At 41.0% G+C, this 21666-nt stretch overlaps 1 protein-coding gene across 2 annotated transcripts in view; it reads left to right on the top strand.

The window, feature by feature from the left end:
• IRAG1 (inositol 1,4,5-triphosphate receptor associated 1) overlaps window positions 1–21666 on the top strand; it is an 80678-nt gene that overhangs the window by 29385 nt on the left and 29627 nt on the right. For both annotated transcript variants that reach the window (XM_044919326.1, XM_021685770.2), the window contains 2 exons: window positions 15336–15459; window positions 21520–21550. In XM_044919326.1, the coding sequence (XP_044775261.1) occupies window positions 15336–15459; window positions 21520–21550 (155 nt within the window). The remainder of the gene's footprint in view (window positions 1–15335; window positions 15460–21519; window positions 21551–21666) is intronic.

A 21666-nucleotide genomic window follows, 5' to 3' on the forward strand; every position in this document is an offset into this window, starting at 1 on the left:
GGGACTCGATCCTGGGACTCCAGGATCATGACCTGAGCCGAAGGCAGTCGCTTAACCAACTGAGCCACCCAGGCGCCCCTACATTCTTTTTTATATATACCAAACACTAGTTCTGAGCCCTTGATTCTCTTTTATTCTGATCAGTACTGAACCATTTTATTTACTGCTGCCTTATAATACATTAATATATTATGTAAGGTTACTTCTCTCTCACTGTTTATCTTTTTTAGAATATTCATTACGTTCTAGATATAAAGATTCAATGCAAAATAATGGAAAGAGCAACTGGACAAAAAGTCAGGAGATTTGAGTTCCTGTCTCAGTCCAGGAACCAATTGATGGAGTCTTTAAATATGTTCTTCAACCTCTGTTCCCTCTTGGACTAGCTGACCTCAGAAGGCTCTTAGCTCTGAACTAAGATTCAAGGATTACAGGTCTTTTCTAATTTTGCCTCTTACCTACCTATTTCTCTAAGTGAAATTTATGCCATTTTATGTAACATTTTAATTGTGATTGCTCTAAAGCTACACATTGGATTCAGAAGAACTGTCCCAGTGTTGTTTGTTTTATAGTTTATAGACTTTTAAATTACTAACTTTGAAAACATTTAGTTCTCATTTGGACACATGGTTTGTCCCTCTATTATTTGGGTTTTCCTCTAAAAGATTTGAAGTTCTTTGTACAGGTCTCCATATCTCTTATTGGGGCACATTCTATATATTCTTACCTATTTATAAAGAAGACTCTTTTCATTAGATTTTCCTAGCTGACAGTGGCATAGATGAATGCTACTTGGTATTATACATGTTTCTTGTATATTAAGAAATGGTACAGGGATTACTACAGTGACTAACTAGCATAACTGCTATAACTAGAGTGATTACTGCATCCCAGGTACTGGAGTAAGCATTTGATAATATTTCACTTAATGCTCATAGCAAACCTAGGAGGTAGGCCTTACTATACCCATTTTACAGATGAGGAAATTGAAGCCTGGGGAGGTTAAGTTCACATGGTTATTAATATCTGAAGCCAGGATTGGAACCCAGATGTGACCAAATCCAAAGGCTCTTGACCACCTTGCACAATGCCTTTTTCACATTCACAATCTGTTATTTTTATTTTATTGAATTCACTGTTTGTCTTGGTTGTGTATTTGTGCATGTGTGTGTGTACTTCTCTTGTGTATCTGTCTATGTTTTATACTTTGGCAACATTCTCTAATATCATAATGGTGATAAGGGGAACACTTGCCTTGTTTCTGTTTTTAAATGAATTGTTTTTGTGTTTTTCTTTGAAGGATCATGTTGTGTCTGATTCTTAAATAGATGTGCTATTTTAATTTACTATTATTTAATATTTTATATTACTAAATAGAAAAAGATATATGTAATAAAAGATAAAATATATAAAATATAAAAATATATTATTTCATATAACATATATATTTTATATATATTATTTATATATACTATATATTTTATATATAGTATAGTATTTTATATTTTTATTATTTTAAGGAAATATTTTTGTCTTTAAAGTTTCAAGATTTATATTGAATTTTATCAACTTGCTTTGGGTATCTATTGAAGAATTATGTAAATTATATCATTTAATATAATAATAATTTTCCATATTTAGAAATAAACCCTGTGGTCCTGGAATAAAATTCATTTGGTCGTGTTGTATTTGCTTTTATGTGTACTACCAAATTTTCTCTGTAAGTATTTCTTTTAAAGTATTCTGCAACCTTTCTGCATCAGTTAAGATAAAATCTAAGTTGCTATGACATAGAGGCCCTGAAGTATGATAACCTATAGGGTAGAGAAGAATGTCTCAGCCTTGAATAATGATTCTAAGGCAAGCTGTCAGGTTAGCAGGTGGCTCTGCTCCACATAATCATTCAGGGACCTTAGTTTCTTCTCTGCATTTCTATACATTCTCCTAGATGTATCTTTATAGAAATACATAAGTTTTGCCCTGGGATAATATCTTAGAAGTGGAACTGCTTGATCAAAAGTAATTATATTTAAATACATATACATATTGCCGAATTAACTTATAAAAATTATACCAATTTAGATATCTACTATGTGCCCTCCCTCCCATTTTTCTCTCATTTCTAGGATCTGGGTGGTCAAGAGCTCAAGCTTCAACACTTATTAGCTGCATAGCCTTGGGCAAGTTTCTTAGTCTCCTAGATGGCTCAGTTTGCTCATCTATATAATGGGTATAATAATAGTACTATAGGCTGATATAATGTTTTTATGTGATACTGGTCTTTATTCCAGCAGAAACCTGCTATGCATTTTAATTCCTATAATCGAGGTTGTAGAACTTTATCACACATGGGATGTTGTCCTGTGTGCTCCACAGTATATGTAGGATGGTGCTGGAGATGTGGTGAGCAGCCACATGTGTTTGATTGATATCTGCTGAGTTGGGACTTCCTTTTCCTACATTCTGAACATTTTGAATCATCCCCTCTCGTATCCAGGATGAAAGACTTTGGGAGCCCTCCCTGAAAGCTAAAGAGGCTAGCTCTTTTTGCAAGCTCTAATTACAACAGTGTATATGAGCTCATAGGGAAAACTCGAGTCTCTTATGATGATTGTTGGCTGTTCCTTTGGGAGATGGGGGAGATCCTTATCAGAACATTCTGGAATCTTAAGAACTTTGGCTCTCCTTCAGTTTCTGAGGATTGGGAGGCTCTTTCCTGCTGCATCTGGTCTTTCCAACAATCCAACAAGTTCTCTTCACAGATCATTTGTAGGATGTTTGGGTCCTAATCATTTGCAGGTCATTCAAGCCAAAGATGTGAGGCTGATTGTGGGCTAGTCCCCAGGCTGCATGCTGGGAATGCAGAGGTGAAAAAGACTCAGGCTCTGCCATCAAGAAGAGGGCCTTTTCTTGTTTGTCATTATTGGTTCCTTCAGCTACCTCAACAACCTCTGTCCCATCTCTCAGCACTCCTGACCTCCTCACCCAGCTCAATCCACTGTCCATACTCAGCCAGAGGAATCTTTGAAATGCAAGTCTTGTTCAGCATCTTCAGGGGCCTTTATTCTGCTCTTCCCCTGTGTAATTAACCCTGATCCCCTTTCCCACATCTTCGAGGGCCACTCTCCTCACTCTCAGTATCTTGGCCTTCCTTCAGCAACTCATTCCTCCTTCTTGGATTGGCACAGGCACAGAACCGGGAATGTTTTTCCTCTCATCCTCTTTGCCTAATGAACTCTCATTCAGTCTTTAGATTTCTGCTCAAATGTCACTTTTCTAGGGAACATTTTTCCAGTACCTCCAGATCCTTCTGTCTTTTTTTTTATTATTATGTTCAGTTAGCCACTGTATAGTACATCATTAGTTTTTGATGTAGTGTTCAATGATTTATTAGTTACGTGTAACACCCAGTGATCCTCACAACACTTGCCCTCCTTAATACCCATCACCCTGTTACCCCCTCCCCCCAACTCCCGCCCCACTAAAACCCTCAGTTTGTTTCCTGGGATCCATAGTCTCATGGTTCATCTCCCTCTCTGATTTCTCCCCCTTCAGATTTCCTTCCCTTCCCCTATGGTCCTCCGTGCTATTGCTTATGTTCCACATATGAATGAAACCATATGATAATTGTCTTATAAAATCTACCACAGTATGAAATGTAATGTTTGAGTATTTCTCTAATTAATCTCTGTCCCCTGAGGTAACAAGCTCCCAGAGGACAGTGACCTGTTTTGCTCAGCATTATATCCCTAGCTCCAAGTCCATTGCCTGAATCATAGTAAGCAGTCAATAAATACTGAATAAATGAATGAGCTCATCTTCACCTTCTAGGAGAGGAAACACAAGGATAGACAACGTCTCTATAATACATTGTGTTAAGACTTTACAACACAAAGTACCTAGGAACACAGGGGAAGAAGCAACCAGCTCAGTAGGGGTCAGTGTGTCAGGGCAGGATTCCAGGAGGAGCAGCTTTGAGCTGAGGAAAAGAAGGGCATCCTAGGCAGAGGGAAGAGCAGGAGCAAAAGCACACAGGCATCTTCTAGTTCTCGGCATGTTTCAGGAACAGAAGGAATCCCATGTGAACCAAGTGTGGATCGTGTGTTCTAGAGAGATGGGCAGTAAGGGTGCAGTATAAGTGGGAAGTGGGGAGAGTGAAGGCTTTGAGGGACAATTAATGAGTTTGAACTTCATTCAGGACCCCTTGGAAAGCCAGAGAAACCTGCAGATAAGGAAGCATCAGGATCAAAGCTGAGTTTGAGAATAATTCTTCTCAACAAATTATGAAAGCTGCCCTGAAATGGGAGAGGCTGGAGGAAGGGAGACCAGTAAAAGGGTACGGAAACAGCATGTGAGAGGTGATAAGGCTGTAGATTGAGATGGACAGGAGGAGATATAGGAGGGACAGGTTTGAGAGCTATTTGGAGGTCAGCTTGGCAGGACTTAGTGAGGAGACTGGTAGAGGGGAAGACCAGAAAGACCACCAGGTGTGTGTCCACATGGCCAAGGTAGGTGATGGTGTCATTAATGAGGATGGGGAGAACAGGAGGAAGAGCTCACCTGAGGAAGAAGACAGCAAGATTGGATTTGGATGTGTTGAATGCCCATGGAGAGCAGCTTGGATGCCACAGTCTGGCAGACCTAGTTTTGCATCCTGGTTCTACCACTAATTAGCTGGGACACTGGGAAATCTACTTAACTTAGCTGAGCCTAAGTTTCCTAGTTTGCAGAAAATTGGCTTAGCAATATTTACCTTGCAAGGCTGTTAAAAGGAATGAATGAAAAACTACATCTAATGCAAGTTGATGTTTGATAATGGTGGCTGTTGAAATTGTTTTCATCATCTTGATCCAAGTGACAACGTCTAGAAAGTGGTTGGATATCTGGACATGGAGGTTGAGAGAGGTGTGGGCAGTCCCTCTAGACACTCCCAGTCTGAGCTCAGAGCCCTCAGATCTCAGACAGGGAAAAGGCCTCCTTGAGAAGACCAATCTGAGGTAAGTTTATCCCCGACCAGTAGCTTTGGCCTTTTGGGGGTCATCCTGAGTCTCAGAGCATCTTTAATCAGAAGCCCCAGAAGTTATTTTTCTAAGTCCTGGAGATTGCCAGAAACAAATGCTTTCATTGGAATGAGCTAATACGGGCAGATATGTTTAAAATAGTTCTGTTAAAATACCTCCTGCACATTATCAAAATATTCAACCAATAGTAAAAAATACAAAGAAAGTAAATATAGCTTCTAACAAATGCCCTCTTCCCCACAAATACAGAAGGAGGAAGGGAGGAAGGAAGGAGATTATGCTATATTGCTAGATATACTTATTTTAGATAAAAAGTATGAAAATTTAATTGAACTTGAATTAAAGCAGAGTAAAACTGTGGGAATTACTGAATTTTGGCAATTTCTTCCTCCAGAAAATAGACATTCGTTTTTAAAAGTTTAAAATATACATTATGAAATGCATTAAGAGTTTGGAGTCATTGAGGTACTTTTTTTACATTACATGTTTCAAATTTGGATTATTGATTTCCTATGGGAAAAGACGAAAATGACAGCATTTCTTCCCACCTTCATATTTCTTCCCATCCTTCCATCTCCACATATACAAATGATAAATTATTCTTTTTTTACTGTCAAGGCTTTAACATTTACATTCCATTCTGTAACCTAACTATAATTTCCATAGTTGGTTAGCCCTAAGCTTATATGTAAAAGGATTTAATGCTGACCATCAGTCTCTTTACGATCGCTCACCATTCCCTAGTTTATGATTTTGATTTATGTCTTGTTTAGCTGGATTTTATTATCCAATAGTTTTCCTAGAAGGGCTCAGAGGTGCTGTTTCCTAAATTCTAGTACGTTTAAAAATGTTATCTTTATTCTTGAAGGACAGCTTGGATAGTTTTAAATTCTGGGTCATTCTTTCCCTCAACTTGGTAGATGCTACACTGTATTTAATGTTGTAGAGAAGTCTGAGACCAGCTGATTTCCAGCAGCCCTCAATCTCCACCTCTCCCTGTAGATGAGTTACTCTTTCCATGAGGGCAGTTGGAGAAGCACTTCTTTATACATATACATATATATATGGATATGGATATACATATATATATGGATATATATATGAAGAAATATATATATATTTTTTTTCCTTAACATGGCATGCTCTTTCAATCTGCAAGTTCAGCTTTTCCCTCAAGTGAGGAAAATTTTCCTCTCCTGTATCTTTGAATATGTTCATTATTCCTTTTGTTTTGTTCACTAGTTCAAAAACACCACAATCTAAATTTCTCACCAATATCTCCACTACAGGTCCATTATTTAATCTCTAAATACTTCAGTCTTTCTTTCTTAGTTGCCATGTAGTTGCCATGACATTGTTTTCATTTTTTCTTTTTTTTATTTTTATTTATTTATTTTTAAAATTTTATTATGTTATGTTAGTCACCATACATCATTAGTTTTTGATGTAGTGATCCACGATCCATTGTTTTCGTATAACACCCAGTGCTCCATGCAGTACGTGCCCTCCTTAATACCCATCACCGGGCTAACCAATCCCCCCTCCCCCCTCCCCTCTAGAATCCTGTTTGTTTCTCAGGTCCATAGTCTCTCATGGTTCATCTCTCCCTCCAATTCCCCCCCCCATTTTTTCCTTCCTTCTCCTAATGTCCTCCATGTTATTCCTTATGTTCCACAAATAAGTGAAACCATATGATAATTGACTTTCTCTGCTTGACTTATTTCACTTAGCATAATCTCCTCCAGTCCCATCCATGTTGATGTAAAAGTTGGGTATTCATCTTTTCTGATGGCTGAGTAATATTCCATTGCATATATGGACCATATCTTCTTTATCCATTCATCTGCTGAAGGGCATCTCGGCTCTTCCCACAGTTTGGCTATTGCAGACATTGCTGCTATGAACGTTGGGGTGCATATGGCCCTTCTTTTCACTACATCTGTGTCTTTGGGGTAAATACCCAGTAGTGCAATTGCTGGGTCATAGGGTAGCTCTATTTTTAAATTTTTGAGGAACCTCCACACTGTTTTCCAAAGTGGCTGAACCAACTTGCATTCCCACCAACAGTGTAAGAGGGTTCCCCTTTCTCCACAACCTCTCCAACATTTGTTGTTTCTTTCCCTGTCCATTTTTGCCATTCTAACTGGTGTAAGGTGGTATCTCAATGTGGTTTTGATTTGGATTTCCCTGATGGCTAATGATGATGAACATTTTTTCATGTGTCTGTTAGCCATTTGTATGTCCTCTTCAGAGAAGTGTCTGTTCATCTCTTCTGCCCACTTTTTGACTTGATTATTTGTTTTTTGGGTGTTGAGTTTGAGAAGTTCTTTATAGATTTTGGATACCAGCCCTTTATCTGTAGTGTCATTTGCAAATATCTTCTCCCATTCTGTGGGTTGCCTCTTTGTTTTGTTGATTGTTTCCTTTGCTGTGCAGAAGCTTTTTATCTTGATGAAGTTCCAAAAGTTCATTTTTGCTTTTGTTTCACTAGCTTTTGGAGATGTATCTTGAAAGAAGTTCCTGTGGCCGATGTCAAAGAGGTTACTGCCTATGTTCTCCTCTAGGATTTTGATGGATTCCTGTCTCACATTGAGGTCTTTCATCCACTTTGAGTTTATCTTTGTGAATGGTGTTAGAGAATGGATGAGTTTCATTCTTCTGCATGTGGCTGTCCAATTTTCCCAGCACCATTTATTGAAGAGACTGTCTTTTTCCATTGCATGTTTTTTCCTGCTTTGTCAAAGATTATTTGACCATAGAGTTGAGGGTCCATATCTGGGTTCTCTATTTTGTTTCATTGGTCTATATGTCTGTTTTTGTGCCCGTACCATGCTGTCTTGGTGATCACTGCTTTGTAATAGAGCTTGAAATCGGGCAACGTGATGCCCCCAGCTTTGTTTTTCTTTTTCAACATTTCCTTGGCGATTCGGGGTCTTTTCTGATTCCATACAAATTTTAGGATTGTTTGTTCCAGCAATTTGAAAAATGTCATTGGAATTTTGATCAGGATGGCAATGAAGGTATAGATTGCTCTGGGTAGCATAGACATTTTAACAATGTTTATTCTTCCGATCCATGAGCATGGAATATTTTTCCATCTTTTTGTGTCTTCTTCAATTTCTTTCATGAGTGTTTTGTAGTTCCTAGAGTATAGATCCTTTACCTCTTTGGTTAGGTTTATTCCAAGGTATCTTATGGTTTTTGGTGCTATTGTAAATGGAATCATTTCTCTAATTTCTCTTTCTACAGTTGCGTTGTTAGTGTATAAGAAAGCAACTGATTTCTGTGCATTGATTTTGTATCCTGCCACATTACTGAATTGCTGGATGAGTTCTAGTAATTTGGGGGTGAAGTCTTTTGGGTTTTCCACATAAAGTATCATGTCATCTGCGAAAAGAGAGAGTTTGACTTCTTCTTTGCCAATTTGAATACCTTTTATTTCTTTTTGTTGTCTGATTGCTGTTGCTAGGACTTCTAGTACTATGTTGAACAACAGTGGTGAGAGTGGGCACACTTGACGTGTTCCTGATCTTAAGGGAAAGGCTCTCAGCTTTTCCCCATTGATGATGATATTCGCTGTGGGTTTTTCATAGATGGATTTTATGAGCTTGAGGAATGTTCCCTCTATCCCTATACTCTGGAGAGTTTTAATCAGGAAAGGATGTCGTATTTTGTCAAATGCTTTTCCTGCATCAATTGAGAGGACCATATGGTTCTTCTCCCTCCTCTTATTAATGTGTTCTATCACATTGATTGATTTGCGAATGTTGAACCACCCTTGCATCCCGGGGATAAATCCCACTTGGTCGTGGTGGATGATCCTTTTAATGTATTGTTGGATCCTATTAGCTAGGATTTTGTTGAGGATTTTGGAATCCATATTCATCAGGGATATCGGTCTGAAATTCTCCTTTTTGATGGGGTCTTTGCCTGGTTTGGGGATTAAGGTAATGCTGGCCTCATAGAATGAGTTTGGAAGTTTTCCTTCTGTTTCTATTTTTTGAAACAGCTTCAGTAGAATAGGTATTATTTCTTCTTTGAATGTTTGGTAGCATTCCCCAGGGAATCCATCAGGCCCTGGACTCTTGTTTTTTGGGAGGTTTTTGATCACTGCTTCAATCTCGTTACTGGTTATTGGCCTATTCAGGTTGTCAATTTCTTCCTGTTTCAGTCTTGGCAGCTTATAGATTTCCAGGAAGGCCTCCATTTCATCCAGATTGCTCAGTTTATTGGCATATAGTTGTTGATAATAATTTCTAATAATTGTTTCTATTTCCTTGGTGTTAGTCGTGATCTCTCCCCTTTCATTCATAATTTTATTAATTTGGGTCCTTTCTCTCTTCTTTTGGATAAGTCTGGCCAGTGGTTTATCAATCTTATTAATTCTTTCAAAGAACCAATTTCTAGTTTCATTGATCTGATCTACTGTGTTTTTGGTTTCTAATTCATTGATTTCTGCTCTAATTTTAATTATTTCTCTTCTAATGCGTGGCTTAGTCATTGTTTGTTGCTTTTTCTCTAGTTCTTTAAGGTGTAGAGTTAGTTGGTGAATTCGGGATTTTTCTATTTTTTTGAATGAGGCTTGGATGGCTATATATTTCCCCCTTAGGACCGCCTTTGCAGTATCCCATAGGTTTTGGACCGATGTGTTGTCGTTCTCATTGATTTCCATGAATTGTTTAAGTTCTTCTTTGATTTCTTGGTTGACCCAAACATTCTTGAGCAGAGTGGTCTTTAGCTTCCAAGTGTTTGCATTTCTGCCAAATTTTTTCTTGTGATTGAGTTCCAGTTTTAGAGCATTGTGGTCTGAGAATATGCAGGGAATAATCTCAATCTTTTGGTATCTGTTGAGACCTGATTTGTGACCCAGTATATGGTCTATTCTGGAGAAAGTTCCATGTGCGCTCGAGAAGAATGAATATTCTGTTGTTTTAGGGTGGAATGTTCTGTAAATATCTATGAGGTCCATCTGGTCCAATGTATCATTCAAAGCTCTTGTTTCCTTGTTGATTTTCTGCTTAGATGATCTGTCCATTGCTGAGAGTGGAGTATTGAGGTCTCCTATAATTAATGTATTGTTATCAATATGACTCTTTATTTTGGTTAACAGTCGGCTTATGTAGATGGCTGCTCCCATGTTGGGGGCATAGATATTTACAATTGTTAGATCTTCTTGTTGGATAGACCCTTTAAGAATGATATAGTGTCCTTCTGTGTCTCTTATTACAGACTTTAAAGTCTAATTTGTCTGATATAAGAATTGCTACCCCACCTTTCTTTTGAGGTCCGCTGGCATGGAAGATAGATCTCCATCCCTTCACTTTCAGTCTGGATGTATCTTTAGGTTCAAAATGAGTCTCTTGTAGACAGCATATGGATGGGTCCTGCCTCTTTATCCAATCTGCAACCCTGTGCCGTTTTATGGGAGCGTTTAGGCCATTCACGTTGAGAGTGATTATTGAAAGATATGAATTAATTGTCATCATGTTGCCTGTGAAGACGTTGTTTTTATAGATTGTCCCTGTAAATTTCTGTTGTAGATCACTCTTGGGGTCTTTCTCCTTTTATAGAACCCCCCTTAATATTTCTTGCAGGGCCAGCTTAGTGGTCACATATTCTTTCAACTTCTGCCGGTCGTGGAAGCTCTGCATCTCTCCATCCATTCTAAATGAAAGCCTTGCCGGATAAAGTATTCTTGGCTGCATGTTCTTCTCATTTAGTACCCTGAATATGTCTTGCCAGGCCTTTCGGCTTGCCAGGCCTCTGTGGATAGGTCTGACGTTATTCTGATGTCCCTCCCTCTGTACGTAAGGAATCTCTTCCCCCTAACTGCCCTTAAGATGGTTTCCTTGGTTCTAAGATTTGCAAGTTTTACTATTACATGCCGGGGTGTTGGCCTGTTTTCCTTGATCTTAGGAGGGGTCCTCTCTGCCTCTAGGACTCGAATATTTGTTTCATTCCCCAGATTAGGGAAGTTCTCAGCTACGATTTGCTCAAATACATCTTCTAGCCCTCTCTCTCTCTCCACTCCCTCTGGGATTCCAATTATTTTGACATTGGAACGCCTCATGGTGTCACTTATTTCTCTGATTCTGTTTTCATGGATTCTGAGTTGTTTTTCCCTGGCCTCCTCTTTTCCCTTTTTATATATTATACTGTCTTCCAGATCGCTTATTCTCTCTTCTGTCTCAGTTACCCTAGCTGTTAGATTATCTAGATTGGATTGGATCTCATTGATAGCATTTTTAAGTTCTGCCAATTCACCTTTTATTTCTGCCCTTAGAGACTCTATGTTGCCATTAATTGATTTCTCCATTCTAGCCATTGTCTTCACAATTGCTAGCCTGAATTCCATCTCCGACATCTTGGTTATATCTGCATCCATTTGTAAATCTGCAGCATAAGTCATAGTCTCTGAGTCTTTTCTGTTTTGGGGGCTCCTCCTCCTAGTCATTCTGTTGATGGGTGTTTGGGGGAATGTATAGAGTCCAAATTATTGACCAGAACCCAAGCAAGATGCACCTGTCTTCTTGGGACCTTAGGGTTGCTGGCCTCTTGTTTTCCCAGCCTGTCTTCTGGGGGAGGGGCCTGCCGTGCTGTTACTCAGGCAACCCTGTTTGGGCGGAGTTGCCCTGCGCCCCTGTGGCGGGGGATGGGCTCAGTGGGAATCAGTCTTTGGGGCTTTTGTTCTCCGGCGCCTTTCCCTGGCAGCTTTCTGCGTCTCTTCCGCGAGTCAGAGCAGAAGAGACCGTTTCCAACCCTCTGCCTCAGAGCAGAGAGACCTCAGTCTGTTCTTCAGTGGGCTCTCCAGGCCACACCGTCTCCGTTTCTGTCCATGCTGCTATAAACTGCAGCGTCCTGGGTTGTGCGCCCCTCGGCAGCGCTCCCAGTCCTGCCTCCAGGTCGGAGCACGTCTCTGCCCTTTGTGCTTCTAAAATCGCCAGCTGCTCCCAGTTCGCAGGCGCGGGACCCCACCGCTTGGGGTGCTGTCCCGGGGACTGCAGTTCGCATGCGCGCGACTCCGCCAATCGGGGTTTCCACCCTGGGGGTTGCAGTTCACCAGCAGACCCCGGCGCACCGGGTTTCCGCCTCAGAGGCTGCAGTTTGCGTGCGCACGACCGTCGCTCCGGGTTTCTGTCTGGGTGGCTGCAGTTCACGTGTGCGCGACCCCGCAGCTCTGGTTTTCCACCCCGGGGGCTGCCCTAAAGTCCTTTCCCAATGCTACCAGTCTGTGAGTCTGTGCCCGTCCACAGCACGCGAGGCTGTCGCTCGCCAGCAGTGTAGGATCCCCACGGCCAGGCACCCTCCCACTGCCGTTTATCCTCTGATATCTGCCCACGGAATCACGGCTCTCCGCTTCGTACCTCAAAACCAACCGCCTGCGATATTCTGTTTGTAGAGATCCAGATCTTCTTACATCTCAGGCTGGTTTCGTGGGTGCTCAGAGTGGTCTGGTAGATATCCAGCTCAATTCTGGGGACCAGTTGAAAAAGGGTCCCCTACTCCCCCGCCATCTTTCCCCCCTCTCCTCATTTTATTTCTTTTTGATATGGATATTTTCACCTGGATTTTCTCTTTACCTAGATATATTGTAAAGGTCAATTTTCATTGACTCCTTCCTACTTTATCTGAGATCTCTGTCTTCTTGCAGTGCTTAGCTGAAGACTGGGTATTTTGTGTCTGCTTTATTACTGCTTGGGTAGTGGGGAAAAGGGGAATTTCAGATGGAGCTGTGGGTATTCGTGTTTGTGGGACTGGTTTCTACTCTTTTTCTATAACTTTGTTCATAGTCCAACACATGAGTTTATTACACCACAGTGTGGGCATATCTATTCTTTTGGGTGAGTAGTAGTAGATTATAGATTATTTTCCCAATTCAGGGTAGAATTGTAGAGACAATCAGCCCAGGTATTTATTTTCCAAACTTGGCCCAACTATTCCCAGCAGCCATTCTCACTCCCCTGCCAGACAGAGGAAGGAAAAGGTAGACAAAATCCAAGGAGTTTGGTCACTATGCTATTTTTCAAAAGTGGTGGTCAGGGGTAAGAGGCAGCTTCAACTGGGGCTTTCCATGTGTCTCCTGCCCGCACTTTATTGGATGGGCTTGTTTTATTTATTTTTTCTTTTGTCTTACTTTCTGGTAAATCCCTCCATATTGTTTGAGATAATCAGCTTTGGTAGAATGCTGTGCAATCATTCTGCTTTTCCTCTCCCCTCCTACTCAGTAAGAAAAGCAAATAGCAGCACAGGCAGTTTTTTCCCTTGTTGGAGTATTGTAGTAGTATGGAGATCCTTCCTTTCTGAAGAAACTTTCTGAATTTCCTCTGGAGGCTGCCTGCTCACCCCCTTAGTCTACTTCCCTTCTCATTCTGTGGTATTACACTCTTGCCAGAATTCTTCCTCTTAACATCTCCCTCTCAGTAATGATTCTTTGAGGAAAGAAGAAAGGGCTCTCAAGGGTGGGAGCTCTACATTTATTCCTAGGAAGTTCTGCCTTCTCTAGCCATTATTTTTAAAGATGATTGCCTTTTCTTATATTTGAGAGTTGCTGGTATATTTATGGTTGGTTTAAAATTTTTTGTAATTGTTGACTTCAGGAGGAGGGTGGCTGGTTTAGGATCCACGAGTTCTAGGATCACCCTTTGGATAGCCATCTTATCAAAACTAGAAGGCCTAACTAGTTATTTTTTTGGTGGGGTAGGGGAGGCTCAACCTAGGCAACTTCTCTATGCAAAAGCCCCTGGTATGGCTTTTACTTGATTATTATTTCTTGTATGGCTCAATTAATCATATAGATTTCTCAGGAGTCCACTGCTTAATTATCTCTCTGCTGGGTGCAGTGTGGATACCTAAAGGTATAGGAAGGCCAGAGGCACCACAAGGTTTATCATCTGTCACATGGAAGTGTCAGAGAGCAGTAAGTGCCAGGACAGAACCCAAGAGATGACAAGTAGCTAAGAGAACATCTAATCCAATTTTATATCCAAAGAAGGATCACTGACTACCCCATTTCTGACAGATGGCCCTCCAGACATTGCTGGGATACCCTGAGTGTCAGCAAACTCCTGAACACTGGAAAGCTCAAAATATTTAAATATTCTTTACCTTGAGCCAAACTATAACTCCTCTTCTCTCTGCATGGTCTCCTTTGGAGAAACTTCTAATTCACATGACTCCCAATCTTAGCTGCACTTAGATGGCTACCACAAGTATGCCTCTACTCCCGATCTCTGGCCTGGCCTACAATTCTGGAAAATGACTGAGCCGGTTGGAAACCTGCCCATGAGAGATGGTAGAACATGGATAACTGCGGGATGAAGATACCTAATTTGGCTCAAGTAGAAGATTTGAGGCTTTTAATCCTAAATGTACCATAAGCCCATAGTAAGGTACAGTGAGTCTACCCTGCATGGATAACAAAAGTTAATGCCAGGGACATTTGCCCATGTCTTCCTGAGTTAAGCGCTTGTTAGAGCATATCTGGCACAGCAACAACCAGAATGTGTGCAGGAAGGGGATGATATCTAGAGGGCATAGGCCATAGTGGGTGACAATGAGCAGTTGGAAAAACAAGGGTAAAGCCTGGAGACGGAAGCTTTACAGAGGTCCAAGAACTGTCTTCAAACAGGAGAAAGATGTATGGGAAAGAGAATACTTGGTTGGTTCTTTCTGCTTTCAGAGCACAGACCCAGGGTAGTTTTATGAGATAATAAAAGGCTGTTCATGGGTTCTTTTGGCTAGGAGGCATCTATTTCTGAGATCTGTAAAAGATCTAATGACCTTAGCTTTACCCTGGAAAAACACCATTTCTATTTCTATCTATGGGGATATGGAATCAGATTTCTAGGTAGGACGCTGGTGATTGAACCACTGAGTTCAACTGAGGAAGAATACCTGGGCAACAGGCCTCCCGAGAAGCCTGCCAAAGAGAGGGGACTTTTCCAAATATTACAGCTAAAGAACAACCAGCTTTCAGTTGCCAGAAACCAACCTTGAACCCCAAACATGGAAGTCTGCTTGGTACTGTGGGGAGCAATGGCAAGAACTAGAATTTAAAGCAGATGAAATTGGTTTGAAGTCTGATTATGCCAGTTACTAGTTTTATGACTTTAAGTTATTAACCTTGCTGAGTCTTGACTTACCTACTTGTAAAATGAGATGATTAAGTTCTAGCTCATTGGATCATTGTGAAGATAAAATAACAATGATGAAGCCCCTAGCATATAATTAGGTTCTTATAAACTGAAGCAAGGTGCCAACAGTGCTGCTGTGGTTTCAGACATTTTATAAGTTAAGCACTTTGTTTTTTTTCAGGGCTCCCTTCTGAACTCTCCTCAGCTATTGAGGAAGAAGAGTCAAAGAGTGGCTTGGATGTCATGCCCAATATTTCTGATATGCTGCTGCGCAAACTGCGGGTCCACAAGTCTCTCCCTGGAAGGTAAAATCAGAGCATGGGTTGTATAGGACTCTGTATTGGGTAGGCCCTGTGTTAGACTCTAGATGGGACATAGTGGAGCATGGGCCTTGATTTTTGACCCCAGAAAGGTCACAGTCTAATGGTCCAGACAGGGCTAATGCATCCAAAATAAAAAGAATAACAAAGAGCCACATAAGGTGGCTCTAACTCAAAGAGCAGGTGGGTTTCATTGGTGGGCATGAGGTATCACCAGAGGCTCATGGCCGCAGAGGGTGGTGGACTTTGGCCCAGGAGAAATGGTTTCAGTCCAAGATCTATCATTGACCCATAACTGAGAGATTCTAGGTCTGATATCTGCATAAATAGAGATGTAGAACATTTGGAACCACACGAAGAAGGATTGCTTGGAAAATCTACCAGGCTCTTCCACACATGGGGAGAAAGTGACTTCACTTGCCTAATATCAACCTCCTCACCTATACAACAGAGGTTATAAGTGCACTGTCATTGTAGAAGGCTGCATTAGCTAAAAGAGACAGTGTGCAAGCGGGGACCTAAGACCATGTCAGCACATGATAGACCCTTGATAACTGGATTGAAAAGTGAATAATTTGGAATATAAAGGAGAGAAGAGAGGGTACCACTAAGTAATAGGAATTGGGTGGGTGCCTGCAACTGAAGCATCCTGCCAAGCTCAAGTAACCTAGAGACTAAACTGTTGGGCGCCTGGGAAAGGCCATTAGGAAGAGAAATCAGACATAACAGAACTCCCTGATTTGGGGGAAAGGAAAACAAGTTTTGCCCAGTGGATGTGATATTCAAACTGCCCATTATCATCACCTAAAACAGTCATCAGGGCAATACCCAGAGGGGCCTAGCAACTAAGCCAGCATCAGGAAAAGTGCCAGAAACAAGTCAGAAGCAGGTTGCATCCACAGCTGGAGGAGGGCATGGGTGGGGCCAGTTCATCTCAGGGAAGACAGAGTGGGGCTGTCCAGAGGCAGGAAACCGAAGGAGAAGCATGGCAGCGCACTGCAGGTTACAGAGCCTATTTACATGCTGTGCCTTTTGGTGTTTGTAACAACCCAGTGGGGCAGAAAAGGAAGATTTTACCTTCAGTGAGGGAAAAGAGGCAAAGCAACATGCTAGTAAGTGACAGAGTCAGGAATTGAACTCAGGGTGGGCTGACTGCAGACCCAGTGCCTTTCCATCTATACCAGGGGCCTGTTCCAAGTAACAAAACTATCACTGGTACTCTTTAGTCTATAAGGAACAAGGCTGGTGAATAGTATTATTGGCTTCTTTTTCCTCAGTAAAGTTGAAGATAATTAGTATCGTTAGAGCTCACCCCCAGCTAATTAAATTCCCCCAGCTTCCCCAGGAGAGGGAAACTGAGCAGTTCTACCTTCCGTAAGTTAATAGCTACTAGCTACCAACCATGAGGCCAAACTGGGTCTGTGTGGGCCTGCATGGTCAACGAATTAAGATAAGCTTCTGAACCTGTGGTCAGTCCAGGCTCTCAGATTGAGGTCAGTGGCTCTCATGCATTGTGTCAATAGCCACACTGCCCATCCCCAAACTCCCTGCTCCAACCACTATAACAGGCTCCCTGCTCCTGGCCTCGGTAAAGGCTGTTTGCAGCATAGGATCTTGGCTGGGCCCAGAACTTTCTACCCCTGGTTTGGGGCCTGGGACAGATGGGCAAACAGTTGCCCAGCAGAAGGAGGCCAGAACTTTAAGATTCCTTCCCTTAGAAAAAATATGGGGAAATTACACTTGAGTTTTAATATAAAGGGATTGGTTTCACGATCTATGTAGGCTATGTGAATTGGGACTGGACCATACCAAGAAGGAGCTCATAGAGTCAGCAGGTTGAATGAATTCAGTAGAAAAATCAGGTCTGGGGATGCCTGGGTGGCTCAGTCAGTTAAGCGTCTGCCTTCAACTCAGGTCATGATCCCAGGGTCCTGGGATCAATCCCACATCAGGCTCCTTGCTCAGTGAGGAGCCTGCTTCTCCCTCTCCCTCTGTCGCTCCCCCTGCTTGTGCTCACTCTCTCTCTCTCTAACAAATCAATAAATAAAATCTTTATAAAAAAAAAAAGAAAGAAGGAAAAACCAGGTCTGGAACCCAGCTTAGGGACATGGTCAGTGGTTGATTAACAAGAGTGCAAAGAGGACGTATCACTGGATCAAACACCAATAGGAGCAATAAATAGGCACTTAATCAATAAGTAGTCATTGAGTGCCTATTACGTGCCAGACATTAGAATGGAGAACAAGCAGACTGTTATTATGGCATTTACATTCTAGGCAGAGAGACCAATAATATTCAAGTAACTAAATGAACGATTCCAGATAGCAAAACTGCTAAGAAGACCATGAGATAGGCACATACAGAGAATGACACAGGAATGGAACACTGGGTAGAGGGTCAAGGAAGGCCTCTATGATAAAGTAGTAATTAATATGAGACATGCAAATGACAAAATGAAATCATCTATGCAAAGATTTTGGTGAAGACATTTCCAGACAAAGAGCACAGTAATTTCAACAAATGGTGCTGGGATGACTGGATGCAAAAGAGTAAAGTTGGAATAACTTTAACCTCACACAATACACAAAAAATTAACTCAAAATGGACCATAGGCCAAAATGTAGAGCTAATTGCTATCAAACTGTTAGAAGAAAACATAAGAACAGGGGTGCCTGGGTGGCTCAGTTGGTTAAGCGACTGCCTTTGGCTCAGGTCATGATCCTGGAGTCCCAGGATGGAGTCCCACATCGGGCTCCCTGCTCAGCGGGGAGCCTGCTTCTCCCTCTGACCCTCCCCCATCTCGTGCTCTCTCTCTCTGTCTCATTCTCTCTCTCAAATAAATAAATAAAATCTTTAAAAAAAAAAAAAAGAAGAAAACATAAGAACAAATCTTCAATACTTTGGGTTAATCCATGGTTTCTTAGATATGACACTAAAAGCATAAGCAACAAGAGAAAAAATAAATGAATAGAATTTCATCAAAATTAAAAGCTTTTATGATGCAAACAATACCATTAAGAAAGTGAAAAGACAACCCACAGAATGTGAGAAAATATTTGCAAATCATGTATTTCATAAGGGATTTATTTCCAGAATATACAAAGAACTCTCTGACTTAATAAAAAGATAACTAATTTTTTTTAAAGATTTTATTTATTTATTTGAGAGCGAGAGAATGAGAGAGCATGAGAGGGCGGAGAGTCAGAGGGAGAGGCAGACTCGCTGCCGAGCAGGGAGCCCGATGCGGGACTCGATCCCGGGACTCCAGGATCATGACCTGAGCCAAAGGCAGTCGCTTAACCAACTGAGCCACCCAGGCACCCGATAACTAATTTTTTTTAAAGGGTAAAGGATTTACGTAGACATTTCTTCAAAGGATATATATGAGGGGTCAATAAGCACTGAAAGGATGCTCAACGTCATTAATCTTTAGGGAAATGCAAATCAAAATGTTAATGAGATGCCATTTCACATCTACTAGAACGGTTACAATAAAAAAGGTGGACAATAACTAAGTATTGGTGAGGATGTGAAGAAACCGGAGTTCTTGGTAAAATGGTGCAGCCACTTTGGAATAACAGTTTGGCAGTTCTTCAAAAAGTTAAATATGGAGTTACCATATGGCCCAGCAATTCTATTCCTTGGTATATAACAAAGGGAAATGAAAATATGTGTCTACACAAAAGCTTATACACAAATGTTCAAAAACAGCATTTTTCATAATAGCCAGAAAGTGGAAAAAACCCAAATGTCCAATGAACGGATAAATAAAATGTGATATATCCATACAATGGAACATTATTCAGCCATAAAAATGAAGTATTGATATATGCTACCACATGGATGAACCTTGAAAATATTACACTAAGTGAAAGCAGCCAGTCACAAAAAGCCACATGTTGTATGATTCCATTTATATGAAATTTCCAGAATAGGGACATCCATAGAGTGAGAAAGTAGATTAGTGATTGCCTAAGGCTCGGAATGGGGGCTGAGGGAGATGGATCACTAATGGCTACAGAGTTTCTTTGGGGGAATGATGAAAAGTTCCAAAATTAACCATTGTAGATTGATGGCTGTATAATTCTGTGAATATATTAAAAATTACTGAATTATAAATTATAAAAGGGTAAATTTTATGGTATGTGGATTATATTTCAAATACAGCTATTATGAAAAAAAAGAAATTACTGTAAAAAAAAAAGCTATTATGAAAGAAAGTGGGTATAAAAAAGGAAAGGATAGTAAATGCAAAGCCCCTGGGACCACAATGAAGTGTGTCTGAGGAGCAGAATGGTCAACGGGTCTGGAGAATGGGAAAAGGAAAGTCTGGTAGGGGCTGGTTCACAGAAGACTTTGATTTTATTCTAAGGCCTATTTAAGGGAGTTTAAATTCTGAGGCAGGCATTGCCATCCCAAATAGTCTTATTGTACATCACCTGCTAGGCTTCCGTCTTTTTTGAAGGCCCATGGCTCTGGCCCCTAGCTGTCTATACCAGTTCATAAGATATAGCTCTCTGCATCGGGAGCTGGCCATGTTATGTGGCTTTTTTTTTTTTTTTTTGAGATCTCAGGGCTTCACACATTTGAAAACTTGTGTTCTATAGCAAAAAAGCAGAAAGTGAATTATCAAAATAGTAAGTCTGGTTAATAATGAAAGTATGTATATTTCACATACTATCCAAATAAAGCCAGGAGTCAAAGGCAGCTTAAATTCGTTTAAGCAATATGTGCTCTATATGACAGTCAAGATTATGTTGGCTGACCCACAGAGGAAAGGGCCTGATGGGTGGGGTTGTGACAAGCATTGTAATACAGTATCAAACATCTTTGCAGTTGTTTGTCCCAGGCTCTGTACTCTGCTGACTTGATGGCCATCGGTCTTGTTGCCTCATCCTCACAGGAAGCCTCTCACAGTCCTTTGTCAGGGGTGAGAACCAGCCCCTTGCAGAGACAGCTGACCCCTACCTTTGCTCTTGGGTCCCTCCACACCCGTCAGAGGGAGGAAGCTGTGTTTCCTGAGAATCTTATCGATGGCGCACTCTGTTGCCAAGTCCTGTGACGCTGGAAGGACCCCTCCCAGTCCTCCCACCCCAGCACAGGAAAGGGCCCGTGCATTATTTACATTGTCTGGGTTCAGAACAGGACTAGCTTTAGTCAACAGCAAGAGCAGCAGTAGCAAGTGAGTGTGCAGAAAAAAGGACTGCTAACTGTGGGAATCATACATGAAGAGGAACCTCTCAGAATGACACCTGTGTGCTGGCTGGGACTTTCTTGCCTGGTCTCTGATTCCAACCATCAGAGGAGGTTCTCACTATGGAGAAGAACTCTGGCCACCCTTTCCTACCTTGTATTCTCTGGTCTACGTGCACTCATGTCACAATCCTCAGAGACAGGAGGAGGGTCAGGTTTTACAGACCTGGGTAGCCCCGAAAAAATTATAAAGGCTACTCAGATGTGTACAGTTTATAAAGTATATAGCACATGGATTTTCTTACTAAGTCCTAACAACAAGCCTGTGAGTTAGTCATAATAATAGCTAGAATCTCCTGAATGCCTACTCAGTGTGGATGTCATGTATATACAAATATGTACACACACACACACACATATTTACACATATATACATGCATAAATACATGTGTGGATGTCATATATGTGTGAATATATACATACATGCATTTATACATACATATGTATGTATATATACATACTTATAATGCTCCTGCAAGGTAGATATTATTCCCATTTTACAGATGAGCAAACTTAAATAACTTGTCCAAAGTCACAGATAGTACAGGTGATGATGGAGGACTGATGACAAGATCTAATATTTTCCACCACCCTTTCTCTGTAGGAGTCAATATCTGGCAAGTATCTCATGGTTACAGAGCTCACACAAAGGGCACCCTGCATCTTTTCCATTTCACCAATTCTTCTTACTACATTCCTGGAAAGACATGGTCTGCTGGTTGTTCAAAGTCACTTTTTTGTTTATTTCATAGGTTGGATATAGTTCATTTGCATGTCTTTTCTTTTTCACAGTGCCCCTCCACTCACTGAAAAGGAAGTTGAGGTAAGTGATTCCAGTGCTTTATGGAATTTAGTGCCTGGGCTTGACTAGGATTATTGAAAACATTCCCTTCTCTAGCCTCTGCCCCTGACAATTCTGTACGAAAACAAGAATGTGTG

Source organism: Neomonachus schauinslandi, chromosome 11, assembly GCF_002201575.2.
Source record: "Neomonachus schauinslandi chromosome 11, ASM220157v2, whole genome shotgun sequence".
Classification (NCBI taxonomy): Eukaryota; Metazoa; Chordata; class Mammalia; order Carnivora; family Phocidae; genus Neomonachus; species Neomonachus schauinslandi.